Source organism: Onychomys torridus, chromosome 20, assembly GCF_903995425.1.
Source record: "Onychomys torridus chromosome 20, mOncTor1.1, whole genome shotgun sequence".
Classification (NCBI taxonomy): domain Eukaryota; kingdom Metazoa; phylum Chordata; class Mammalia; order Rodentia; family Cricetidae; genus Onychomys; species Onychomys torridus.
The window spans coordinates 1,896,594-1,918,899 of NC_050462.1; the positions used below are offsets into that span (position 1 = coordinate 1,896,594).

At 41.6% G+C, this 22,306-nt stretch overlaps 1 protein-coding gene across 1 annotated transcript in view; it reads right to left on the reverse strand.

Moving 5' to 3' along the window:
- Cry1 (cryptochrome circadian regulator 1) overlaps positions 1-22,306 on the reverse strand; it is a 57,937-nt gene that overhangs the window by 781 nt on the left and 34,850 nt on the right. The window contains exons 3-12 of the mRNA XM_036170017.1: positions 18,549-18,691; positions 15,316-15,500; positions 14,408-14,496; positions 13,093-13,233; positions 12,699-13,010; positions 10,064-10,215; positions 9,581-9,783; positions 9,381-9,476; positions 739-810; positions 558-665 (exon numbers count right to left, since the gene is read on the reverse strand). Of these exons, the coding sequence (XP_036025910.1) occupies positions 562-665; positions 739-810; positions 9,381-9,476; positions 9,581-9,783; positions 10,064-10,215; positions 12,699-13,010; positions 13,093-13,233; positions 14,408-14,496; positions 15,316-15,500; positions 18,549-18,691 (1,497 nt within the window). The 3' untranslated portion in view covers positions 558-561. The remainder of the gene's footprint in view (positions 1-557; positions 666-738; positions 811-9,380; positions 9,477-9,580; positions 9,784-10,063; positions 10,216-12,698; positions 13,011-13,092; positions 13,234-14,407; positions 14,497-15,315; positions 15,501-18,548; positions 18,692-22,306) is intronic.

Genomic DNA, 22,306 nt, shown 5'->3' on the forward strand with positions numbered 1-22,306 from the left:
AAAGGTAGCCTATATATACTTTTCTTATTAAGTCACAAAATAGTATCACAAATCAATTACACTGGATGTAGGCACAATTTGATACTTCTAAAAAGGCCCAGCATCCCTTAAAGTTAAAGATTTGGGTTTAGAAGCAGCCGGAGAAGACAAGTGCATGAACTGAGCACCTAGTGTGCTGCTGCCCTAGGACCTCAGCAAGGGTGAGGCTAGCCTGTGCATGACTTCAAGGGCAGCCTGCACTACACACTGAAGCCATGTCTCAAACCCTTCCCACCTTATTATCAATATGTAGAGTAAAGGTTTGGGGTGAAGGTTTAGAGGAGTATGTTCAAGTTACTGAACTGAGGAGGCTCCTTTTCCAGGCTTACAGTCCTGTTTTAGGAAACCACACTCTTTAAGTGGAAACACAGTGGGTTCACTCTGAGCGAAGTGCTGGGTCCTGTACAGGGGCTTCTCCTGTCCAGTCATTAGCTGTGTTCATAACAACCGCATACATGTAGAGAATAGATCAGCTCATTCTATACTAACGCAGGGAAGACAAACACCTAAGCATTTACCATCTCAGTTACTGCTCTGTCGCTGGACTTTGGGACCAACACTCTGTGTGTCTTCTTCCTGACTAGGGCGCTTCCCGTTGCCAAGGCCAGTGCCCATGGAGCTTCTTCCTGCACATTTACAAAGGCACGTGTGAGGTGGGTCAGGAGGAGGGCTCAGTGTGCTCGAGCGCTCTGCCCTTACCTTGCTTTTGCAGGTGAGTTTGCTGACTATCTCCATGAGCGTAATGTAAAATCCCACTTCCTTGAGGGCAGCCTGTATTTCAAACAAAAGAAAAGGACTTAAAAACTTAAGAAGTACATAATAAAGGACTTTTTTCCCCTTAGTATTTGTAATTAACTTTTCTCAATCTTAACTCTGTGCTAAAAATCACAATCTCAAAATCAACAAAACTTAAGTCCAGGCTGATTGTTGACAGTTCAAGGCAAAACTACTGGTTGTATTTTATTTTTATTTTGTGTATAGTATTTACATGTTATGTATTTTTGTGTAAGTACACATCATGTATGTGCTCGTATGTGTGGAGAACTGAGGTTGTTAGGTGTCTTTCTCTATTGCTCTCCACCTTAATTTTTCAGACAGGGTCTCTCACTGAGTCCAGAGCCCACCAATTAGCTAGACTCAATGGTCAGTGGGCTCCAGGGGCCTCCTGTTTCCTGCCAGTGCCGGGCTTACAGACATGCATCACCACACCTAGTTTTACACGTGTGAGCCCTTGCACAGCAGGCATTCTGTCAAGTGAGCCATCTCCCTATTACATTTTTAAAGGTTTATTTTATTTTTAGTTATGTTTGTATGTGGGGATGTGTGTATGAGTGCAAGTACCCACAGAGGCCAGAGGCATCAGAATCCCCTGGAGCTAGAGTTACAGGCAGTTCTAAAGCACCCTGAGTGGAAGCTGGGAACTGAACTCGGGTTACAGCAAGTGCAGTGTGTTCTCCTGAGCCGTCTCTCCAGCTTTCATCTTCTAACCTAAGTCCTTTACCGGATGGTGCCTGGGCATGTGAACACACATGGGCAGCCGTGAGAAAAGATCCTCTTCCTTCTGTCCGAGCCCTTTACAAGTGCACTTCACTGAAAATGAGGGAATAAGAGTCTTCTAACGGAGAGTTAACAAATCAGATCACAAAGACACAAACATGGAACAGTTACCTAAGCAATTTTATTAACCCTTTCAAAAAGAAATTGACTTCCTAGCACAGTAAAGCTTGACAAAGCATTTTTTTTTTTTTTTTTTGGTCAGTGTGCCCAGGTTATGAGAAGTCTATGTAAGCCAGGTGTGATTTGTAACCCCAGAAATGAGGGGCAGGGGCAGGAGGCATAAAAGTTCAAGGACATCCTTGTCTACCACATAGTGAGTTCAAAGCCAGACTTGGCTATATGAAATTGTCTCAAAAACCAAAACCAACCAACCAACCAAAACTGAAACAAACAAAAAAACTCAAAACATACCAGAGAGAAAGAGAGAAAAAGAAAATACAAGCTTATGGCCCATAGGGTAGGTCAGCTCAAGATTATATTTAGTTTTGCTGGGCATAGTGGTGTATACTTGCAATCCCACATGGAGAGGTCAAAGCAGGGAGACTGTCACAAGTCTGAGGTCACACAAGTTCCAGGCCAGCTATGACTATAGAACAAAACCCTGTTTAGTAAAGAAATGAATGCTAAAAAGACTACTTATTTCTTTTTTTTTCCTTTGGGGCTGGAGAGATGGCTCAGAGGTTAAGAGCACTGCCTGTTCTTCCAGAAGTCCTGAGTTCAATTCCCAGCAACCAAATGGTGGCTCACAATCATCAATAATGAGATCTGGTGCCCTCTTCTGGCCTGCAGGCGTACACCAGGCAGAACATTATATACATAATATACAGTATGTATGACTGCAGGCCAGAAGAGGGCACCAGATCTCATTACTCATTTCTAAAAGATGCTCATCATGTTTCTTTGACTAGAGAATTCCATTTTTTCAGGTATTCATATTTGGAAACTGGCTACCTTGGATCATAGAAAACAACTTTCATCCATCTCTGGGAAAGGATATCTCTATACTATAATAAAGAAGCAAGCCAGGAGGTAGTGGCACACACCTTTAATCCCAGCACTCGGGAGGCAGAGCCAGGTGGAGCTCTGTGAGTTCAAGCCAGCTTGGGCTACCAAGTGAGTTCCAGGAAAGGCGCAAAGCTACACAGAGAAACCCTGTCTCAGAAAACCAAACCAAACCAAAAAACAAAGCAGAACAGAATAATAACAGAAACATCAAAAACTCACAAAAAGGGGGGGGGGAGAGAAGGATTCCTCTTGACACTTTAGTCTTTTAGATTTTTGATTCTGTCATTCACAGAATGGCCATTTTCTAATTATACTGAAAACATACAACATGTGAACTGTAATGGGGATCAGGGTCACCATGTTTAGGACTTGTTGCCATGCATTACTGTAGAGCACTATCTACACCTTCATGAATCTACATGAGTGTTTTTAATGTCACTGACATGTCCACCTAAACATAGATATGTGGTAAGTTCATGTTCTATATCATATTATAATAAAAGGGCAGCAAATACATTCCTTTCTGAGACAGGGTTGCATTGTGTGTGTCTCACTCAGGCTGGCCCTGAGAGCCTTCCTGAGTGTGCGTGTGCACCGGTTCTCCTGATAACAAGCACATGTCAACTAGGGCTCTTCCTCACGCCTCCCCGGTGACGTCACTGTGTTTGTGTAGTTGTTGCAGGTACGAGGGACACAGCTATTCTTAAGATAGAGGTCTACACCACAGGGCTCGGAACATAAACTCTAATACAATGTTATCAAGACACGGTGCTGATTCTGAGGAGGAAATAATTACAGCCTTGGCTTCCGTTTCTCCAGTTCATCAATCCTATTCCTTCATCAGATACTAAGTGATAACCTCAAAAACAAAATGCCGAGTAAACACAGCTGGGCCCCACCCCCACAGAGACAGACAGACAGACACACACACACACACACACACACACACACCTATGTCTTTCAGGGTCTTCACTGCACAGCTATACTTTAAAATGCCAAAAGCGTGTAAGATATAAACAAATGGAAATAACATTTTTTCTTTTTTTCTTTTATGGTTTTTCAACACAGGGTTTCACTGTGTAACAATCCTGGCTGTCCTGGAACTCACTTTGTAGACCAGGCTGGCCTTGAACTCACTGAGAGCCTCCTGCCTCTGCCTCTGCCTCTTGAGTGCTGAGATTAAAGGTGTGCACTACCACCGCCTGTCGAAAATAACCATGTTTTATTACACTTCGTGTGTGTGTGTGTGTGTGTGTGTGTGTGTGTGTGTGTGTGTGTGTCTACAACCTGTAGGAGTTCTGTCCTTCTATCATGTGGGTCCTAAGGACCAAGTTCAGGCGGTCAGGCTTGGCAGCTGGTACCTTCCTGTGCCAACTTGCCCTCCTGAAAATAAATTTTTAAAAAAGCATTTCCATGATGCATGTCTGTAGACTCACATTCAGCAGGCTGAAACAGGCTGCTCTGGAGCTTGAGGCCAACCTGGGCTATCCAGTAAGACATTATCTTGGAAACAAAAGCAGCTTATTTCTGGACTAAGGCATGGCTCAATTGGTAGACTACAGAGCATACAGACTGTGGGGTTGATAACAGCACTGGAAAAAAAAAATCTTTGTTTGGGAAAGTATTGTAAGGGCAAACTTGATCATTTTCCCTTTATGTTATACAATCAATACCACAGAATGGGGTTTTCACTCATAAAATTCTGACTTAAAAAACTACTAAACACATTGGGCAAAAACTACATAAAACATATTGGAAATTGTCCAGCTGTGGAAGGGCATTATGAACTCCCTCCTTGAGGAGAGCTTGAGGGGCTACTGCAACTGATGGCTGCTGGGAGAGGCTTTCTGTATGGGTGTGGCTCCTGAGGGCTGCTCAGACTCTACCTAAGCATGGCAGCACCATGTGGACTCAGTGAGTGTTTTAAAAAGAGCACAGGAAGTTGGAATAGTGTGTGTGAGGGTGAGGGACTGGAGGAAAGGGAAGGGGACGGATTTGATTAAAACACTATATACATGTACAAAACTCTCAAAAGAAGATTCTGAAAGGAAATGCACTGAAATTGTAATAAGGTCTATGTTTTGGAACCATACAAGGCATCCTTTCTCTTTTATACTTTTCCGAGTTTTCTAAATTACACTGAAAATTCTTATTTAGTTGTTTCCCCCTAGAGTGAATTGTTTATGCCTACTGTTCATTATAGGTCTATGTGCAGTATGGATAAGGAACACGTAACAGGCCTTCTAGCGCACAGTTACCTAAATGGCTGTGGTGCATAATGCCGTCACTATGACAGGACCTAGAAGCACCTGAGAATAAGTCTCTGAGCATACTTGTGGGCAGCATCTTTCAATATGCTGGGGTCCCAAATCAATAAAAGGATACAGCAGGCTGAGCAGCAACATCCACCATTTGCTTCTCCACTGTGGATGTCAGTGACCATCTGCCTTACATTCCTGCCACCATCAATTCTGTCGATGGCAGATCCTGTCCTTGACTGTGAGCTAACATAACTCCCTTCTCCCTTCCATCGTCTTTGTGAAGATATTTTATCACAGCAAAATGAGTAACTAGTACAATGGCTGAGAACGTAGTGTAAGCTTCCAGTTTTTGTTTTTACATTAATCACAATTATTTTGAGGGTGTGTGTGTTTGTATGTGTAATGTGTAGGTTTAGATGGGATGTGGTGTGTGTGTGTGTGTGTGTGTGTGGGCACAGGTGCACACATGTACACTTGTGTGGTGATCACAGGACAACTTTTGGGATTTTCTCCTTTACTCAGTGGGTCCCAGGGACTGAACTCAGTTCATTAGGCATCTGAGAGAGGAGAGCTTCTGATTTTTAAACAAATCCAGTTTCTTATGAGATCTCATTTGCAAAACCAAACACCAAACTTGCAAGTTATTGATCATGTCATAATTTCTGCATCCTGGAGGGAAAATAAATTTGAGGCTGGCCTAACACAAACTGCCAGACTCTGTCTCAAATAAAAATAGGATATAGGTCAGTTGGTAGAGTACTAGCCTAACATGCAGGCAGCCCTGGGTTTAATCTTCAGCATCTCATAAAAACTGGGTACATGTCTGTAATCCCAGCACTCAGGAGGCAGAGGCAGAAGGATCTCTGAGTTCGAGGCCAGCCTGGTCTACAGAGTGAGTTCCTGGACAGCCAGGACTACACAGAGAAAGCCTGTCTCGAAAAACAAAGACAAAAACCAAAAAATGAAAAAGGAACCTCTCTCAAAAGAAACAAAGGTTCTGGAACTTTAAACAGCACAACAGTTATTAGAACCATTACTTCTCATCCCTGTCAATTTCACCTGACCGCATAAAAACAACTGCTTGCAAAGAGTTGTATTTGCTATCAGTTTTCCAGATAAAGCGCACTGAAGTGAAATGAAAGCACGCACACTCCACGAGTGAAACATCCACCAACCACGAGTCTACCGTGAGTCTGACAGGCACGAGCACGCCACTGGACAAACACCCAGCACCCAGGAGAAGGCTCTTCTGACTCCCTACAGGGCTACCTCCAACAACTCACACTTGGAGCTCGTGCTATGGAAGGTCTACTGGCGTCGGCCTAGCTGGGGCAGATCTACGCAAATGCTGTCGCTCAGCGGCAAGTGCAAGGTCTGCCCCAGGATATGCTAAGTTTTCTCTGCGATAATAACCCCAGAATAAGCAAGTGGAGTCAGAAACTAGGAAGCAAGGACACTGAGCACTGCTGCACCAGCCCTGAGGCCTGGCTAGCAGCAGGACCAGAGATCTGGTAAGCCTCCGAGTCACTGGTTTTAAGCAGTGCTTTGTCATTTCCCTTCACACCTGGAAGGTCCCCACACCCACTGAGTTCACTTCATTCCTGTGCCCAAGGCGAACATTAACTTACATTTTACTGTAAAGCAGTGGTTCTCAACCTGTGGGTCACAATCCCTTGGCCCAAATGACACTGGGGGAGGGGGGGCGGTTTGCATAAAACCATGGGAAAATACAGCTATTTATATGATGATTCACAACAGTAGCAACATTAGTTATGAAGTAGCAATGAAAATAATGATATGGTTGGGGTCACCACACCTGAGGAACTGTATTAAAGGTCACAGCATTAGGAGGGCTGAGAACCACTGCTCTAAACACTAGCATGATGTTGTTTTTCCTGTCTGGCTCAGTGTTTTTGAGGCCATCCACAGGACACATGTATTAGCATACTGTTCTTTTATAAATAAGATTTCATTGTATGGGCATACTACAAGTAAAGTTGCCATAAACAATCAATTGTTAGCGGTGGGGAACACACGTTTTCTTTGGGGAAACTAGTTAGAGATGGGGTTGGGGGTTATACAGTAAATTCATGCTTGCTTTTTTCACGAACCGCTGCTTCTCCAAAGCACTGCTGCCGTTTTGCACTCACAGCTTGCAGACTTTCCCTCTGTGTTTGTTTAGTCTTTCTCACAGTGTGAGCATCCCTCTCTACTGTAGCAGGCGTCCAGATCACCTTGCCCCAGTTCGCTGGTGCCTGTTTATTCTACATGGGTGTGTGTCAGGTACTGCCTCACACCACTTTCAATCCGCATTTCTCTCATGGATAATAATGCTGATGAACAGAAAGTTTTAACAGAAAAAGTTACATGAAAAATTAAATCAATTTGCTACTGGAAAACAGATGGTGGTTATTTCACTTGTAAAAACTAAGGTACATTTTAAAGTAATTTCCTGAACATAAAAAGTGTAAAAACAAAACAAACTGTCATTTGAATTTCAGAGATTAAGAGTTTTCCAGTCATTAAAAACAACTGTTCCGCTTCGGCTTGCTATGGCATGCTTTGCTGACTCCCACAGGAGGCCTTACCCTTTCTGAGGAGTAGATGGGGGAAGGTTAAGGCGGCGCTGGTGGTGCTCAAGAGGGGAGCGTGCTGGAGGAAAGTCACAGCCATGGTTACCTTTCTAGAGCTTTACTGAGAGAGAGGTGGGGGAGAGAGGGAGAGGGAGAGGGAGGAGGAGAAGGAGAGAGAAACAGAGAGATCGCATGGAGGGAAGAGAGTGGAGAAAAAGGAGACACAGAGGAGGGCCTACCCGCTTTTTAGGCTGGGCTGCCCTCCCAGGCTGATGAGGTAATTAAGGACAGAATCCTTACATAAGGCGGTGGGGGGAAGGAACAGGAGGAGAGGAGGGAGGGGAAACTGTAGTTGGTATGTAAAATAAAAAGAATAAGGCCAAAAAAAAAAAAAGAAAAAGAAAAAAGAAAAAAGAGCCGGGCGGTGGTGGCGCACACCTTTAATCCCAGCACTCGGGGAGGCAGAGGCAGGCAGATCTTTGTGAGTTCGAGGCCAGACTGGTCTATACAGTAAGTTCCAGGAAAGGCACAAAGCTACACAGAGAAACCCTGTCTTGAAAAACCAAAAAAAAAAAAGGAAAAAAGAAATCTGCCAAAGAGAGCCGCCCGTGTAGCTCTGAGGTAAACACAACCCAAACACACTGAGAGTCAGGCACTGGAAGGAGCCTTGGGTGGCTCATCCGCTAGCAGCTAGAGGAAGGATGGGTGCTGGGCATACTGGCAATGCGACCCAAAGCACGGAAGTCTTTTAAGGGGGGTGGACACCTGACAGGAGAAAGGCCTAACTGTGCCTTAAAAAAATTCTGAAATGAATGATACTTTGTTTTGAATCTAGTTACTCAGCCTCGTGTGATTTTTTTTTTTTTTTTGGTTGTAACCTTAGAAAACTAATATGATGATTCAAATTTCCAATACACACTGACTTTAAAAAAAATACAGATAAGTATTTTAATTATGTGTGTCTGTGTGTCTGCCTGTCTTTATGTACATAGTATGTATGCAGGTATCTAAAGACGACAGAAGAAGGTGTTAGATCCCTGAAGCTAGAGACACAGGCAGTTTTGAGACATCTGGTGTATGCTCTGGCAACCTGACTTGGGTCCTTTGCAAGAGCAGCAGTGGTGAAGAAATTAACTAAGAAACTAACCAGACAAGACTTTGTAAGAAAAACTCATGTGCAAAAGGATGAGGCAGGCCGGGCAGGGGTGGCGTACGCCTGTAATCCCAGCACTCGGGAGGCAGAGGCAGGTGGATCTCTGTGAGTTCAAGGTCAGCCTGGTCTACAGAGCAAGTCCAGGACAGGCTCCAAAGCTACAGAGAAACCCTGTCTCAAAAAACCAAAAAAAAAAAGGATGAGGCAGGTATATCCTCCAGCTACTCTGGCATCTTTAACATGTTATCAATGTACAGACGGGATGTATATGTGTACCCTTGTGTGGTAGTGGGAAGGTAATTGGCAAGTATCATACGGAGTGGCACCATTAGGAGATGTGGCCTTGTTGGAGTAGGTGTGATCTTGTTGGAGGAAGTGTGTCACTGTGGAGGTGGGCTTTGAGGTCTCACATATGCTCAAGATACCACCTAGTGCCTCAGTCTACTTCCTGTTACATGCATATCAACATACAGCAGCTACCTCTCTAGCACCATGTCTGCCTGCATGCTGCCATGTCCCGTCATGATGATAACGGACTGAACCTCTGATCTGTAAGCGAGCTAGCCTCAATGAAGTGTTTTCCTTTGTAAGAGTTGCCGTAGTCATGGTGTCTCTTCACAGCAATAGAAACCCTAACTAAACAACCTGTATGCATTGTATGCATGTACACAAACAATTTATGATTTTAAAGACAGCTTTGTAAAAAGTACTGCCTATTCCAATGAGGTTCATTGAACACTGTACTGTGTCATTAACTTCTGTGTATTACCAAGTACAGAAGCTTCCACTTACTTCCACCAGTGCTACAGCTTGGGACGTTTTCTCCAGGAGCATAGCCCATGAGCCCTCCATTCCCATTAGGATTAGAAGGGACGGATGCAAGAAGACCTAAATGGAAACATTTTCCCATTACACTGTGACCACAACAAAATTCAACAATAGCTACTCAGCTGACAAAGAGACAGATCCAGAGTAACTGGTGACTGACATACCTAGCCCTCTGTACCGGGAAAGCTGCTGATAGATCTGCTTCATTCTTTCAATATTCAAACGGCTTGCCTCAGCATGGTTTACCATTGGTTTGGGGTAATTAACTCCTATTAAACATTTGGCTACCTTCTGGATACCTTCTGGTGCATTCCAAGGATCGTAGATATATTTTGCAGGGAAGCCTCTCAGGACAGGCAAATAACGCCTTTTGGGAGAAGAGAATTTTTTAATGAACTGAACGTAAGCACATCACAACAAAATATGAACTATGAGTGACAGAAAACAAATCAGTATCACTTAAATGATGTGTTTACTCTTCTCATCTCTGCTGCCCATCAAGAATACAAAATACCTTGAATTCAGAGGTGTACCTGCCTCTGCCTCCTGGGTGCTGGTGTTAAAAGTTTGTGCCACCACGCCCCGCAAGACTAGAGACTACTCGTAAGTGCTGCTGAAGCAGGAAAGCTCTTCCCTGGAGTCCGTACCTGATGTAGTCTCCATTGGGGTCTGTCCTCCGCCCAAAGCCGACAGGGCAGTAGCAGTGGAAGAACTGCTGGAAGAAGGAGCTACAGGACAGCCACATCCAGCTCCCGGCGTTTATGCTCCAGTCGGCGTCAAGCAGCAGCTCTTCAAAGACCTTAAGAAGTAACAGTGACCAGTTAATTCACACACCTGTTTACCCAAAGCAGCATTCTTAAGGTCACTGCAGATCGACAGTCAAGACAAGGGAATCTGAATAGAACTGTAAAACTAAACATTCCAAAGTATTATGTTCTGTTCTAATCAGCAACTGCAGGTAAAGAATACACTGGAAATACAGTTTTCTGGATAGGATTTACTTCCATAACTGTGGAGGTTTGAATGGGAATGGCCCCCACAGGCAAGCATGGCGTGTGTGTGTGCGCGTGTGCGCGTGTGTAGTTGGTGGAACTATTTGGGAAGAATTAGGAAGTATGGCCTTGGAGACAGTGTGTCACTGGCAGTGGGCGTAGGTTTCAAAAGCCACTCCATGTCCCATGTGTGTGATCTCTCTCTCTCTCTGCTTTGGACTTGTGGATCAGATATGAGCTCTTACCTACTACCTGCTGCTCTGCTCCATGCCGTGATGGTCATAGATTCTACCATCTTCAGAAACTGTCACCCCAATAAAACGCTTTCTTTGAAAGTTCCCTAGTCACGGTGTTTTGTCGTGAGAATAGAAAAGTAGCTAAGACAAACATCTTGGAAGTGCAATTGTAGGGAGAATAAAAATGACTCAGATCACTGACTTTTAAAGAAGTGGAAGATATTAGTAAATTAAATGGTTTTGTTTTTTGATTTTTGTTTTTCAAGACAGTGTTTTTTTGTGTAACAGCTCTGGTTGTCCTGGACCAGCCTTTGTAGACCAGGCTGGCCTCAAACTCAGAGATCCATATGCCTCTACCTTCCGAGTGTTGGGATTAACGGCATGCGCCACCACCATTGGGTAGTAACCCACTTTTAAGAAAGCAAAAACAGCCAGGCAGTGGTGGTACACGCCTTTAATCCCAGCACTTGGGAGGCAGAGGCAGGCGGATCTCTGTTAGTTCAAGGCCAGCCTGGTCTGGTCTACAGAATGCGTTCCAAGACAGCCAGAGCTACATAGAGAAATCCTGTCTCAAAAACAAAAACAAAAACAAACAAACAAAAAAAACCCTACAACCAAAACAAAACAAAAAAGAAAGCAAGCAAAAATATTACCAAGTAAACCACAAAGAAGAGTCTAGAAGCCTGGTATACTGCAGACAAAGGGACCATGCCAGTATAAGGTACTATGCATTATAGTTTAAATTTTAAATTTTCTGATCCAAGAGAAAATATAACTAAATAATGTATTAGTAAACTTGTTAAATAGGTACTAGGAGATATATGAAATGAAAAAAAAAATCCTCAACAATTAAACAACAAAAAACAGGATTAGAAATAGTCTTTACCAGGCGGTGGTGGCACACACCTGTAATCCCAGCACTTGGGAGGCAGAGGCAGGTGGATCTCTGTGAGTTTGAGGCCAGCCTGGGCTACAGAGCGAGTTCCAGGAAAGGCGCAAAGCTACACAGAGAAACCCTGTCTCGAAAAACCAAAACAAATAAATGAATGAATGAATGAATGAATGAATGAATAAATGAATAAATAGTCCTTAAGGAGGTGAGATGGCTCACTGGGTAAGGGTGCTTGCTGCCAAGCCTGATAACTGAGTACAATTCCCAAACCCACATGTTGGAATGAACCAACTCTTTCTTACAAGTTGTCCTCTGACCTCCACACATCCATTGTGATGCACATGAGTGTATGCAAGCATGTGCATGCATGCACCTGCATGCCAGTACACACACACACACACACACACACACAAATGTTAATTCTAAATTCTTGTTTTTTATAAAGAAATAGTCTTAGAATTGGCAAATTTTACGAGGTAGTGACAGGTAACCATTTGTAAGTCTTACATATAACTATATGGTGATGTTAGAAAATGTAGTGTGCTCCAATGTCTGTATTAAAGGCTTACTAAAATGGTAAAATGAGGTAAGATGGCTCAGAGCTTAAGCTTCATGTCATAGGAATATGACAGGAACTCTCATCTATAAATACACCTATCCAATAAATTACTTTTCTTACTCTTAAAGATAGGCCTACCATGTAGCCCAGACTGGCCTTGGGTTCCAGATCTTCTCATGTCTATCATGCTGCATGGGATTACAGACCTGCACTACCACACAAAGCCAGAGTGCAAGGCCAGTGTGCAAGTGTTGAGCAGTAATAGTTTTCTTAATGAGAGGCTGGCTTAACCATAGAAAAGACTTTTGGTTAAACAATTTAACTAGCTCCTGTCTGAGTTTAACACCTTGCTCTCAAAAACTGTGTCTCCATTGTGGGCATCATATGCTTTATCCACTGAAAGGCCAAACTACAAAACAGACAAGTGCCCCATCCCACATCCCACCCCACCAACCTCTTCCCCATCTCAGCCTGCAGCCCAAGACGGACTTCTCTTTCCTGGGCCTCCCAGCCTGCTCACATTTCAGACAGGCACTAGCACATCTAGGTATAGGGCAGACTTCCATATGCTTCTGTCATAGCTACCTTAGTCAGAACACTCACCTTCATCCCTTCTTCCCAACTGATCCACAGGTCACCGCGTGTCAGGAAACACGCAACCGCATGTCTGGCTAAATGGTGAATCCAGCCCTCCTGCCGCAGCTGCGTCATGATGGCATCGATCCATGGAAAGCCTGTCCGGCCTTCTGCCCATTTGGCCAGAGCCTCGGGGTTCTTATCCCACGGAATCTGAACACAGATGGGGTTCCCTTCCATTTTATCAAAGCGTGGGTTGTTTGTCGCTGCTGTATAGAAAAATTCACGCCATAGAAGTTGCCCATAAAGAGAAAGAGGAGGAGAACTATTTTTCTTTACCTGCGATTAAAAAGCATAGAAGTATTATTAGAAAAAAATATTAAAAGTATTTCAAAAAAGATACTCTCACTTCAGATAATACCTTCTTGTAGAGATCTGTGAGTTTGAAATAAAATAGCCGACATGATAAACAACCAAATCGGAGATAAGGACTGAGTCCAGTTGGGCTCGCAAGCAGGGAATTGGCATTCATTCGAGGTCTTTCAAAGTTTGCCACCCAGGCCTGGAAACACAGAGACGATCACATTAACTTCTTCAATCATGTTAAGAGTGTCCAGAATTATGCTAGTGAGACAGCCCTGCAGTTTGTAAAAGTATCTGCCACCAAGCCTGAAGACATGAGCTCAAACCCCCAGCCCTGCATGGAAGGAGAGAACCTACCCTGTGGTATGTGTATGCTGGCCCTCCCCCATCACATACACACCAAGTTCAAAACAGAACTTGAAAAGTCACGGACCTTGAGGAGTATGTTATTATCCCAGCTACAAAGTTCTGATTAGTAAGTTTAGAAAGGGACTTAAAAGGTGAGTAGTTTTCTTTTGTTGAAGCCATTCCTGTGCAACATGCTCTCACATGGATTAAATGACCTTCAGATTCCCAGCATCAGGCATGAAGAACCTTCCATGTGTCTCTTTGAACACGGAGGTAAAAGTGGAATACAACTGTGCCCTTATCCACTGTTGCCTTTCCCAAGATTTCAGATGCTTACAGCATCTGGCAGTTGGAAATAGTAAAAGGAAAATCCCACAAATAACTTATGGGTTCTACACAACTTATTACAATATACATCATAACTATTCTATTTTTACCATTAGTGATTGCATTAATCCTGATGTGTCTAACTTACAAACAAGCTTTATTAAAAGTGATCTGAGAGTGTATGTGTGAGGGTCATCAGTAAAAGGGGTTTATAAACATGAACAATACATGTGAGTCTTGTTAATTTGTATAGTCAGTAAGTGTTAACAGTAATAATAACAAAAATAAGTGAAATTGTATCATGACCTAGCCATAAAGGACAAACACGGTAATAAAGGGGTTTGTATTTCTATCTGGTTTCAGGAGTCACTGGGGTCTTGGACAGGGGAACATTACTATAGGTGCAATCCTGCTCTAGCTCCAGTTATGGTCAGCTGATATAGGTGGGAAGAACAGAAGCAACGCCATGCAACAGGGGACATAATCAAGAGGAAGGAAAGCGGCATTTCGATGATGACCGACGGTGATTTCACAGCTGTTGGATTCAGGCTGTTTTAAGCATTTCTGTCAGTCTTTTTTCTGCGTCTATGCTGTGTTTTACAGCCCATGGGTAAGGCGCCCTGGACGTGCCTGATGTCATGTAAACAAGACTGACATCATTTCTGACGGTATGGGCAGGGTACATATCTGCACTGTACCTTTCTTTCCAAATGCCTTTCCAGACGGGTGAGTGCTTCAGTTTCTCCTCCTGGCCACACTGCAGAGGACAAGCCATCTGTATCAAAGCCTGAGGAAAAAGAGAGAAGAGAACCATCATCATTACTATCACAATCATAATATAGAAATCATTTTGTATCTGACCACAGTATCTTGGGGAAAAAAAATCTCTGAAAAAAATAAGAGCAAAATACATCTCTACAGGCTTATACTGGCCTACACAGGACTGCACAGAACTACAAGACTGCACTGGCCTACACAGGTCCACACAGGCCCACACAGGCCTACACAGGCCCACATAGGCCCACACTGGCCTACACAGGCCCACACTGGCCCACACAGGCCCACACAGGCCTACACAGGCCCACACTGGCCTACACAGACCTACACAGGCCCACACAGGCCCACACAGGCCCACACTGGCCTACATTGGCCTACACAGGCCTACACAGAACTACAGGACTTCACAGGCCCACACAGGCCCACACTGGCCCACACTGGCCTACACCAGTCTCACCCAACATGAGACTCCTGCCTCAGAGACCACAATTCAGGATTCACACCTTCATACGACAGCAGGTCACACGTTACAGAATATACAAAATATTTAGATTATGAGGTTTTTCCTTTATTTTCCTCTTTACTTTTCGTCCAATAAAAATATATTAGAAGTAAAAAATTTTCCAAGTGACTTATGATTATTAACTCTTTTAAAATATATTTTTAAATTATTTGAGAGCGTCATACAATGTATTTTGATCATTCTCACTCTCTTTACCCACCCCCTAAAGCTTCCCTGACCCACCCATCGGGTCCACTTTGTGCTACCCATATACTCTGGGTGGATTATTAACCCCTAAGCACCATATTTATAAAGATTTGTACCCACCTAGCTCTTCCAGGGAAGGGACTCCGTATTTCTCATCATGGTCATCAGACAAAGGGGTCACGCACTTTCCTATCACTTCCGCAGTGATGGTCTCTGCTGGCATCTCCAGGGGCTCCATTTTGCTGACGAGAGTCTGAAACCTTTTGTAAGTTAGAGGTGGTTGTCCACCGTTGAGTTCTATGATCCTATTACAAGAGCGAGCAAAGCACAGTTAGTAAATGACAGTATACTTTGATAAGCTCACAAAGGCTTAATATTAGAAAATGTATTAAGACCTTTTGAATGTTAGCTCCTGATATGACCAGAAAAATGTGTTCAAAATAGTTAATGAATCTAAAAATCATTTTCTTGAATTCTTAGATATCTATTATGTGTCAAATGATACAGTATGCCAATATCAAAACATTGATATCAAGTACTTAGGACTACGAATAAAAAATAACAGTGGTTCAACCAGCTGCAGGCTATGTCTATCAAAACAGACATAAATGGAGAAGTGAAAATTGAACTACTTCAGGGCTGGAGAGATGCTCGGAGGTTAAGAGCACTGCCTGTTCTTCCAGCGGTCCTGAGTTCCATTCCCAGCAACATGGTGGCTCACAACCATCTATGATGAGATCTGGTGCCTTCTTCTGGTGTGCAGGCATACATGCAGACAGAACACTGTATACACAAATAAATAAATCTTTACAAAAAAAACCAAACTGAACTAGTTCAAGGAATCTTAGAGGCATCAATAAAACTTAACTAAGCAAGAAGTAATCAGTAGAAATAAAATTTGCTGTGTGTATTTGAGGTTTACACCATGATGCTACAGAAAACATACAGATAACAGTCACACTGAAAAGCAAACTAGCACATCTGGAGTCTGGTATTGTTTTGTGGCTTGAAAAGTTAAAATCTACTTGTGTAGCGCAACTTCCAAGTCTGAATCAGTACCTCGTTAACTACAGCCTCGCGTGTGCCTTCCATCTCCAGACATTCTCATCCTGGTGTCTGCTCCTCCTGTCCCCCATTTCCTTTCCCAGTCTTCACTAGGACTGCATTGCTGTTTGCTCCTGTGTGTGCCCTTGTTAAAGACTTCAGCACAGGTTCATCTGTCACACAGGAGCAACCCATCTGAGCTTTGGTTTTCTGTGGTTTCAGTTACCTGTGTACACTTGTGCTGCAAAAATATCATGTCTAGACTCATGGAACTTATTGTAGCATACTGATTTAACTGTTCAATAATATTGTTAACTTCCTACAATTATAATTTACAAACCAAACTTTATCATGATGTGATATTTAGAAAGACAGTGCAGTGTACACAGGGTTCTAAGTAATTGGTGGTTTTGGGCATCCCCCAGGGCTTTTGGAATGTCACCCTCATGAATAAAAAGTAAAATACTAAGGATATATGCACCCCAAATTCCAAATCATTTACATTTAAGTACATTATGTAGTTATTGCTGACCACTAGATACCTCAATCCAGTCATACTTCTAGGAAAAGAGCAGCCAGCAGCATTTCCAAAGGTCTGCATTAAGTCTAGACACTGTTTCAGAATAATTATGCCTTTTCATTCCAGCTATTTGTTTACAATTACAGGTTAAATCCAGTTTTGTAATTTACAGATGGTTAAATAAATTTGCCAAGATCACATAACTGATAAAATTGCTAATCAAGTATTTTTTTTATCCCAAACATTATGTATTTTTCTCTATACCTTATATATTTATTATCGACTGTGTTTACAGAAAGAAACCAACCATCAGGAAAGCTAGTCTCCTTGCCGTAAGTAAAGTTTGTTTTGGTTTAGTATCTTGAGATTACAATTGGACTAAAATGAATTTTGCTGAATGCAATGATCCTACAACGACACTATAAAGTGTCTGCTAATTATCTACTAGCAAACTCACAGAAAACATTTTTAACATAACATATAATTATAATAGCCTTTAGTATGTATTCACAATCCACCCAATAAAACCTAATTTTACAATATAGCTAAGTCTCCCACTTAGAAACAAGTTCTATTATCCTATTTTGCCTCCTTATTATCCTCATTGAAATTAAGAAAACTGGTAAACTAGAAGGCACATTTAATACCAAAAGGGCCAAGGTAAGACATTTGTCTGAATCAAATCATAATTTTATTCATCCACTTGCAAACAGAAATAAATTTAGTTTGTTGTTACTTATAGAATTAGTTTTGTGATTGGTAAAATGTGTAACTAATTTAAAAGGTAAATTATTTACTAGGTACATAAATTGTATGCCAGAAGTTACTGTAACTTACACAGCTTATGAACTTCCTAAACTCTTAGTGCATGCTACTTCCTAAGCTCAGTTTGGCCATAGAACCTTTGCTGTTTGAATAAGTACACCGACAGACAGGGCATGCGACCCTGGTTCAGAGGACTCTAGCTGGGCAGTCCTATTACTTCAGTTTTCACCTCATCTAAATACAAGGAGAAACTAGTCTACACATAACATAGCCACACACAGTGTATCAAAGCATGTTATGGCCATGAGTCAAACAAGCTGTAAATTTCCTAATACTGACAGCCCAGAAAGGCAACAGCGGGCTGAGTTAGTAGTGAATAAAAATGTGCAAACAGCATTTCTTAGTTTAAAACTGAAATGGTACCAATTTCCATGGCCGGTGGCTTTTCCTTCCATGTATCACTCCCCTTCCCTCCCCATGCCCAGGGGCCACCCGCCTGGCATTACCGCATGCTGGGGTCATTGGGGGGGGGGGAGCTCACACTGTCCTGTGGCCTTGAGATTTTTATTTTTCATATGTAATCTATCCCGTACAGGTAACTAATTTTGTAAACACTGTGTATTCCCTCTGCCCCCATGGCTGCTGGTGTAAATAAACTGCATCTCCCGTTTGAAAAAAAAAAAAAAAAAAACCTGAAATGGTAAATATTCTTATCTTATGTCTTAAAGCTACAATTTTGGTATTACAACTGAGTGAATAAAAATCATAGCAGCTAAGTAAAATGCTAAGAGCTTGGTATATACCCATTTAATTCTTCTACAATTCTGATTCTATTATTTCCATTTTATAATCTTATTCAACTATATACTTAAAAATGTCGAGGGTTGGGGATTTAGCTCAGTGGTAGAGTGCTTGCCTAGCAAGTGCAAGGCCCTGGGTTGGGTCCCCAGCTCCAGAAAAAAAAAAAAAGTCTAAGATGGTAAATGTCATTCTGTATTTCTTGTACTAGAAGGCACAGCCTTACTTGTCCAGGTCGTAGAGCGTGTGTGAGATGCGCACGATGACTTCCACTCCAGCCTCCGTGGCCAGCTTTTTGATAGCTGCATCTCGTTCCTTCCCAAAAGGCTCAGAATCATACTCAATGGAAAGTTTAGTAATGTTCCATTCCTAAAACAAGACAAACATTTATGTTCTTCTTATAAAGTCTACATCAAACAATTATACATAAACCAAATTTCAAATATGCAGGTGGAAAATATACAATCTGTCAATGTGAAAATATGCAAATGACATATATATGCTAACTAGATTTCAGGCACTGGGCCAGGTGTAAGTAATCTAGCAACATACTTAAACGCACTCTTTTTACTGAAGTGCTTAGGTAGCATTTCTTTCAATTACTTACATTACCTTATTTAATTCTGAATGAAACCCACCTCCACTTGGCATTTTGCAGATAAGATTATTTTTTTCTAAAAAGGGGCATGATCAGGTACATGGAGACAGAACATGTGAACTTACGCCTGCTTATTCTAAGAACTGCTCTTTAAAAAACTTTAGCTGATATGGTATGAACTGTTTCACTTAGAATGACTTATTTCAGACTATTAAAAATGTTGGAAGTGAACATTTTAAAGGTGGTGCATGCCTTAAATCCCAGCACTTGGGAGGAAGAGACAGGCAGATTTCTAAGTTCTAGGCCAACCTGGTCTAAAAAGTGAGTTCCGGGACTCAGAGAATCCCTGTCTTGAGGGAAAAGAAAAAAAAAAAAAAAAAAAAAAAAAAAAAAGTTGACATCAGAAAACTTGGAACCAGCAGTAAAAACAGCAACTATTGACTATTATTATATAACTAACCTACATCTCTTCATAGTTACTATAAATCAGGAAACTATAGCTTAAGAGAATTAAATGATTTTTCTCAGGACGGTAGTCAAGTTTTGATTTCTAAGATCTATTCTGATTTATTCTAAAAAGAACAGAAATCCTATAATTCTACTATTATTTAACTGACTAAATGATACCACATTGTAATAGACCAAAGGTATTACCAATGGTACATTGTACATTATACATTTTGCAGCTGATTACCTTTCACAAAGATTTTAATTTTTTTTAAATTTTATTTTATTTTATTTTTGTGTGTGTGTGTGTGCTTGTGTGTGTGGGTGCCATGGAAGCTAGAAGAAGGTATCAGATGTTCGGGAGCTAGAGTTATAGACCATTGTGAGCTGTCTGATGAGCCATCTTTCTAGCCCGTACATACATTTAAAGCATATTTGGGCATTTATCCTATTTTCTTAGAAATAAATCCTTGAGAGAAAAAAGATGGATTACATATAAGCACATTTAAAGCTTAGATAGCTGGGCACAGTTATATATTTATATTCAGCTACTCTGATGCATATTCCCATCAGCACTATCCTAGAGTGATCGCCAGCTGTATATATTAGTTATCTTTTAAAGGAGTCTTTGAAACTACTAGGAGAAAAATAATTTATTGAAGTTCTGAAATGTAACAACAGTTAATAGTTGTTTATCTTCAAGAAGAAGTGAGGAGAGAAAATACTTATGTTGCTGTCTTGTTCATATTTGCTAGTACAAATGTGCTATTTTTGAAATTTAAAAATAAAATGTAAACGAGAGCAGAAAACGTAGTGTATACATATTTATGTACTTGCTTCATGCTAAGGTGTACAGGACTGAATGCTGAGATTTGCCTAGAGGAGACTGCTCACTTTGTAGACACACAGCTCCTCCAGCAGCATGCATCATGTGGTGGTGAGCAGAAAGCATGGAGCACAGTGAGCTCTAAGCATCACGGCTTCCAGGTGTGCACTTCTGAGCAGTGTGGCCAATGTCCTCTTGATTCTGTTCTAACGGTGTGGTTTCTTAGATCTCCTTGTAATTTAACAGCAGCAACCCTTTACTGGGCAAGTTACCAAGACCTTTGCCTAACAAGTATGTTGCAATTAGTTTTATGTATTTTTTGAGAAATAATATTTTAGATGTTAAGTGTTTGAGGTGAGTCAACAAATAATACTCCCTGCTATTTTTGCTTTTTGAGTTCAGGCACATAAGTCAGAGAGATAAAGGTAAAAAATATAAGCAGCATGATTAGTAAAGCCTAATTGGAGAAAATATTACTAGGTTTAAGGATAAATCAGCTTGCTGATAGTTCACTACTGAACTGGACAGCAGTACTTAACATTACCTACTCTGCCAATCACAAGGAGTGCCTCCCTTATGGGCTGTCTGTCGCTCTAAGACAGTATACAGAAGAAGGGGATAAAATACATGTGGAAGAGAAAAGGAACTGTTTGAGCCATACTCACCCAGCTTTTTCTCCTAAACTCATCAATATGTCACTCATTTCCTCCCTGGGAATGAATCAGTGAACATTTCTCTATAAGAAAAACTGAAAAGCCAGGGAGAAGAACATTCCCTGAACATCGAATGTACTAATTCCTAGGAAACTCATTCTCTGAAATACCCTTGCAAAGAACAACAAGCAACGGCTACTGAAAAAGCCTAATGTCATGGCAGCCAGCACAGGACAACGCTTACAGTGTCCAGCTCTCGTCACCGTGCAGGGCACAGAGGGGACGTTGCGCAGGCGCAGTAACTGCATCGATGCTTCCAGGGCATCTCTGTTTCACTCATCTCGTCCTTTACAGTCTCCTTCCCTCTACTTCATGACTGGCTTAATTTATTCCTTTTCCATCTTTAAGGTGAAAAGTTAGTTCTTTGTCTCCTTCCTTTCTTCAGTAATACTGAAAACTATGAAGTTTCCGAGTATTGCTGGGGGTATACATATTTGGTATTCTCTTGCTACTTATTTTAAATTTAATTCTGTTGAAGTCAGAGAATGAAACTTGTGAGACTCCAACTGTTTGTACTTTTCTGATATCTATTTTATGAGTGAGTGTGGTCCATTTTGGTGAACGTTTTCTGTGCATCAGAAATGCATGTCTATTCTGTAATTCCTGGACTTCTTGTTCTACAAATACCAGTTACAAAAATCTGACTGATGACATTGTGAATAAATCCAAAGGAGTTCTTCATAACTTGGACTTTAGTACAGATTTCTTCATGTAACTGAAGAAAAAATCAGAATAAATAAGGCTCTTTCTCTATGTGTGTGTATTCATGTACCTATATTACATTATTAATTATTTAATTATTATGTATTAATAAATGCATTTTAGTATCGCGTGAGGGAGTGCATGTCCTAATGCCATAGAGGTCAGAGGACAGCAGCAGGAGTCAGTTTTCTCCTTTCACCATGTGGGGCCAGAGACCAAACTCCAGTTGTCAGACTTGGTGACAAGGGCCTCTCCCTGCAGAGCATCTCACTGAGTCTGTGCAAGGTAGCTTGATACAATAAAATGCTATTCTACACAGAAGAAAATTTAAAAATTACCAATTTAAATTTATTTTTATTTTATGTGTATGAGTATTTTGCCTGCATGTTAGTTCTTCACAATGCATGCCATGTCCTCAGAGGCCAGAAGAGGGCACTGGATTCCTCTGGAACTGGAGTTACAGATGATTATGAGCTGTTATGTGGGTACTAGAAACCAAATCCAGGTCCTCTGGAGAGCAGTAAGTATCTTAATCACTGCACCCTCTCTCCAGTCCCAGTGTGAAAATCCAACACGGTACAAAAAAAGCTGCTGACCTGAGAAAGTTTGTTAAAAACAAAATAAAAACCTTGGTATTTGTAATAACCCAAATCTTTGAAGACATTTTACTCATATCACATAGACTTAGAGATAGACTG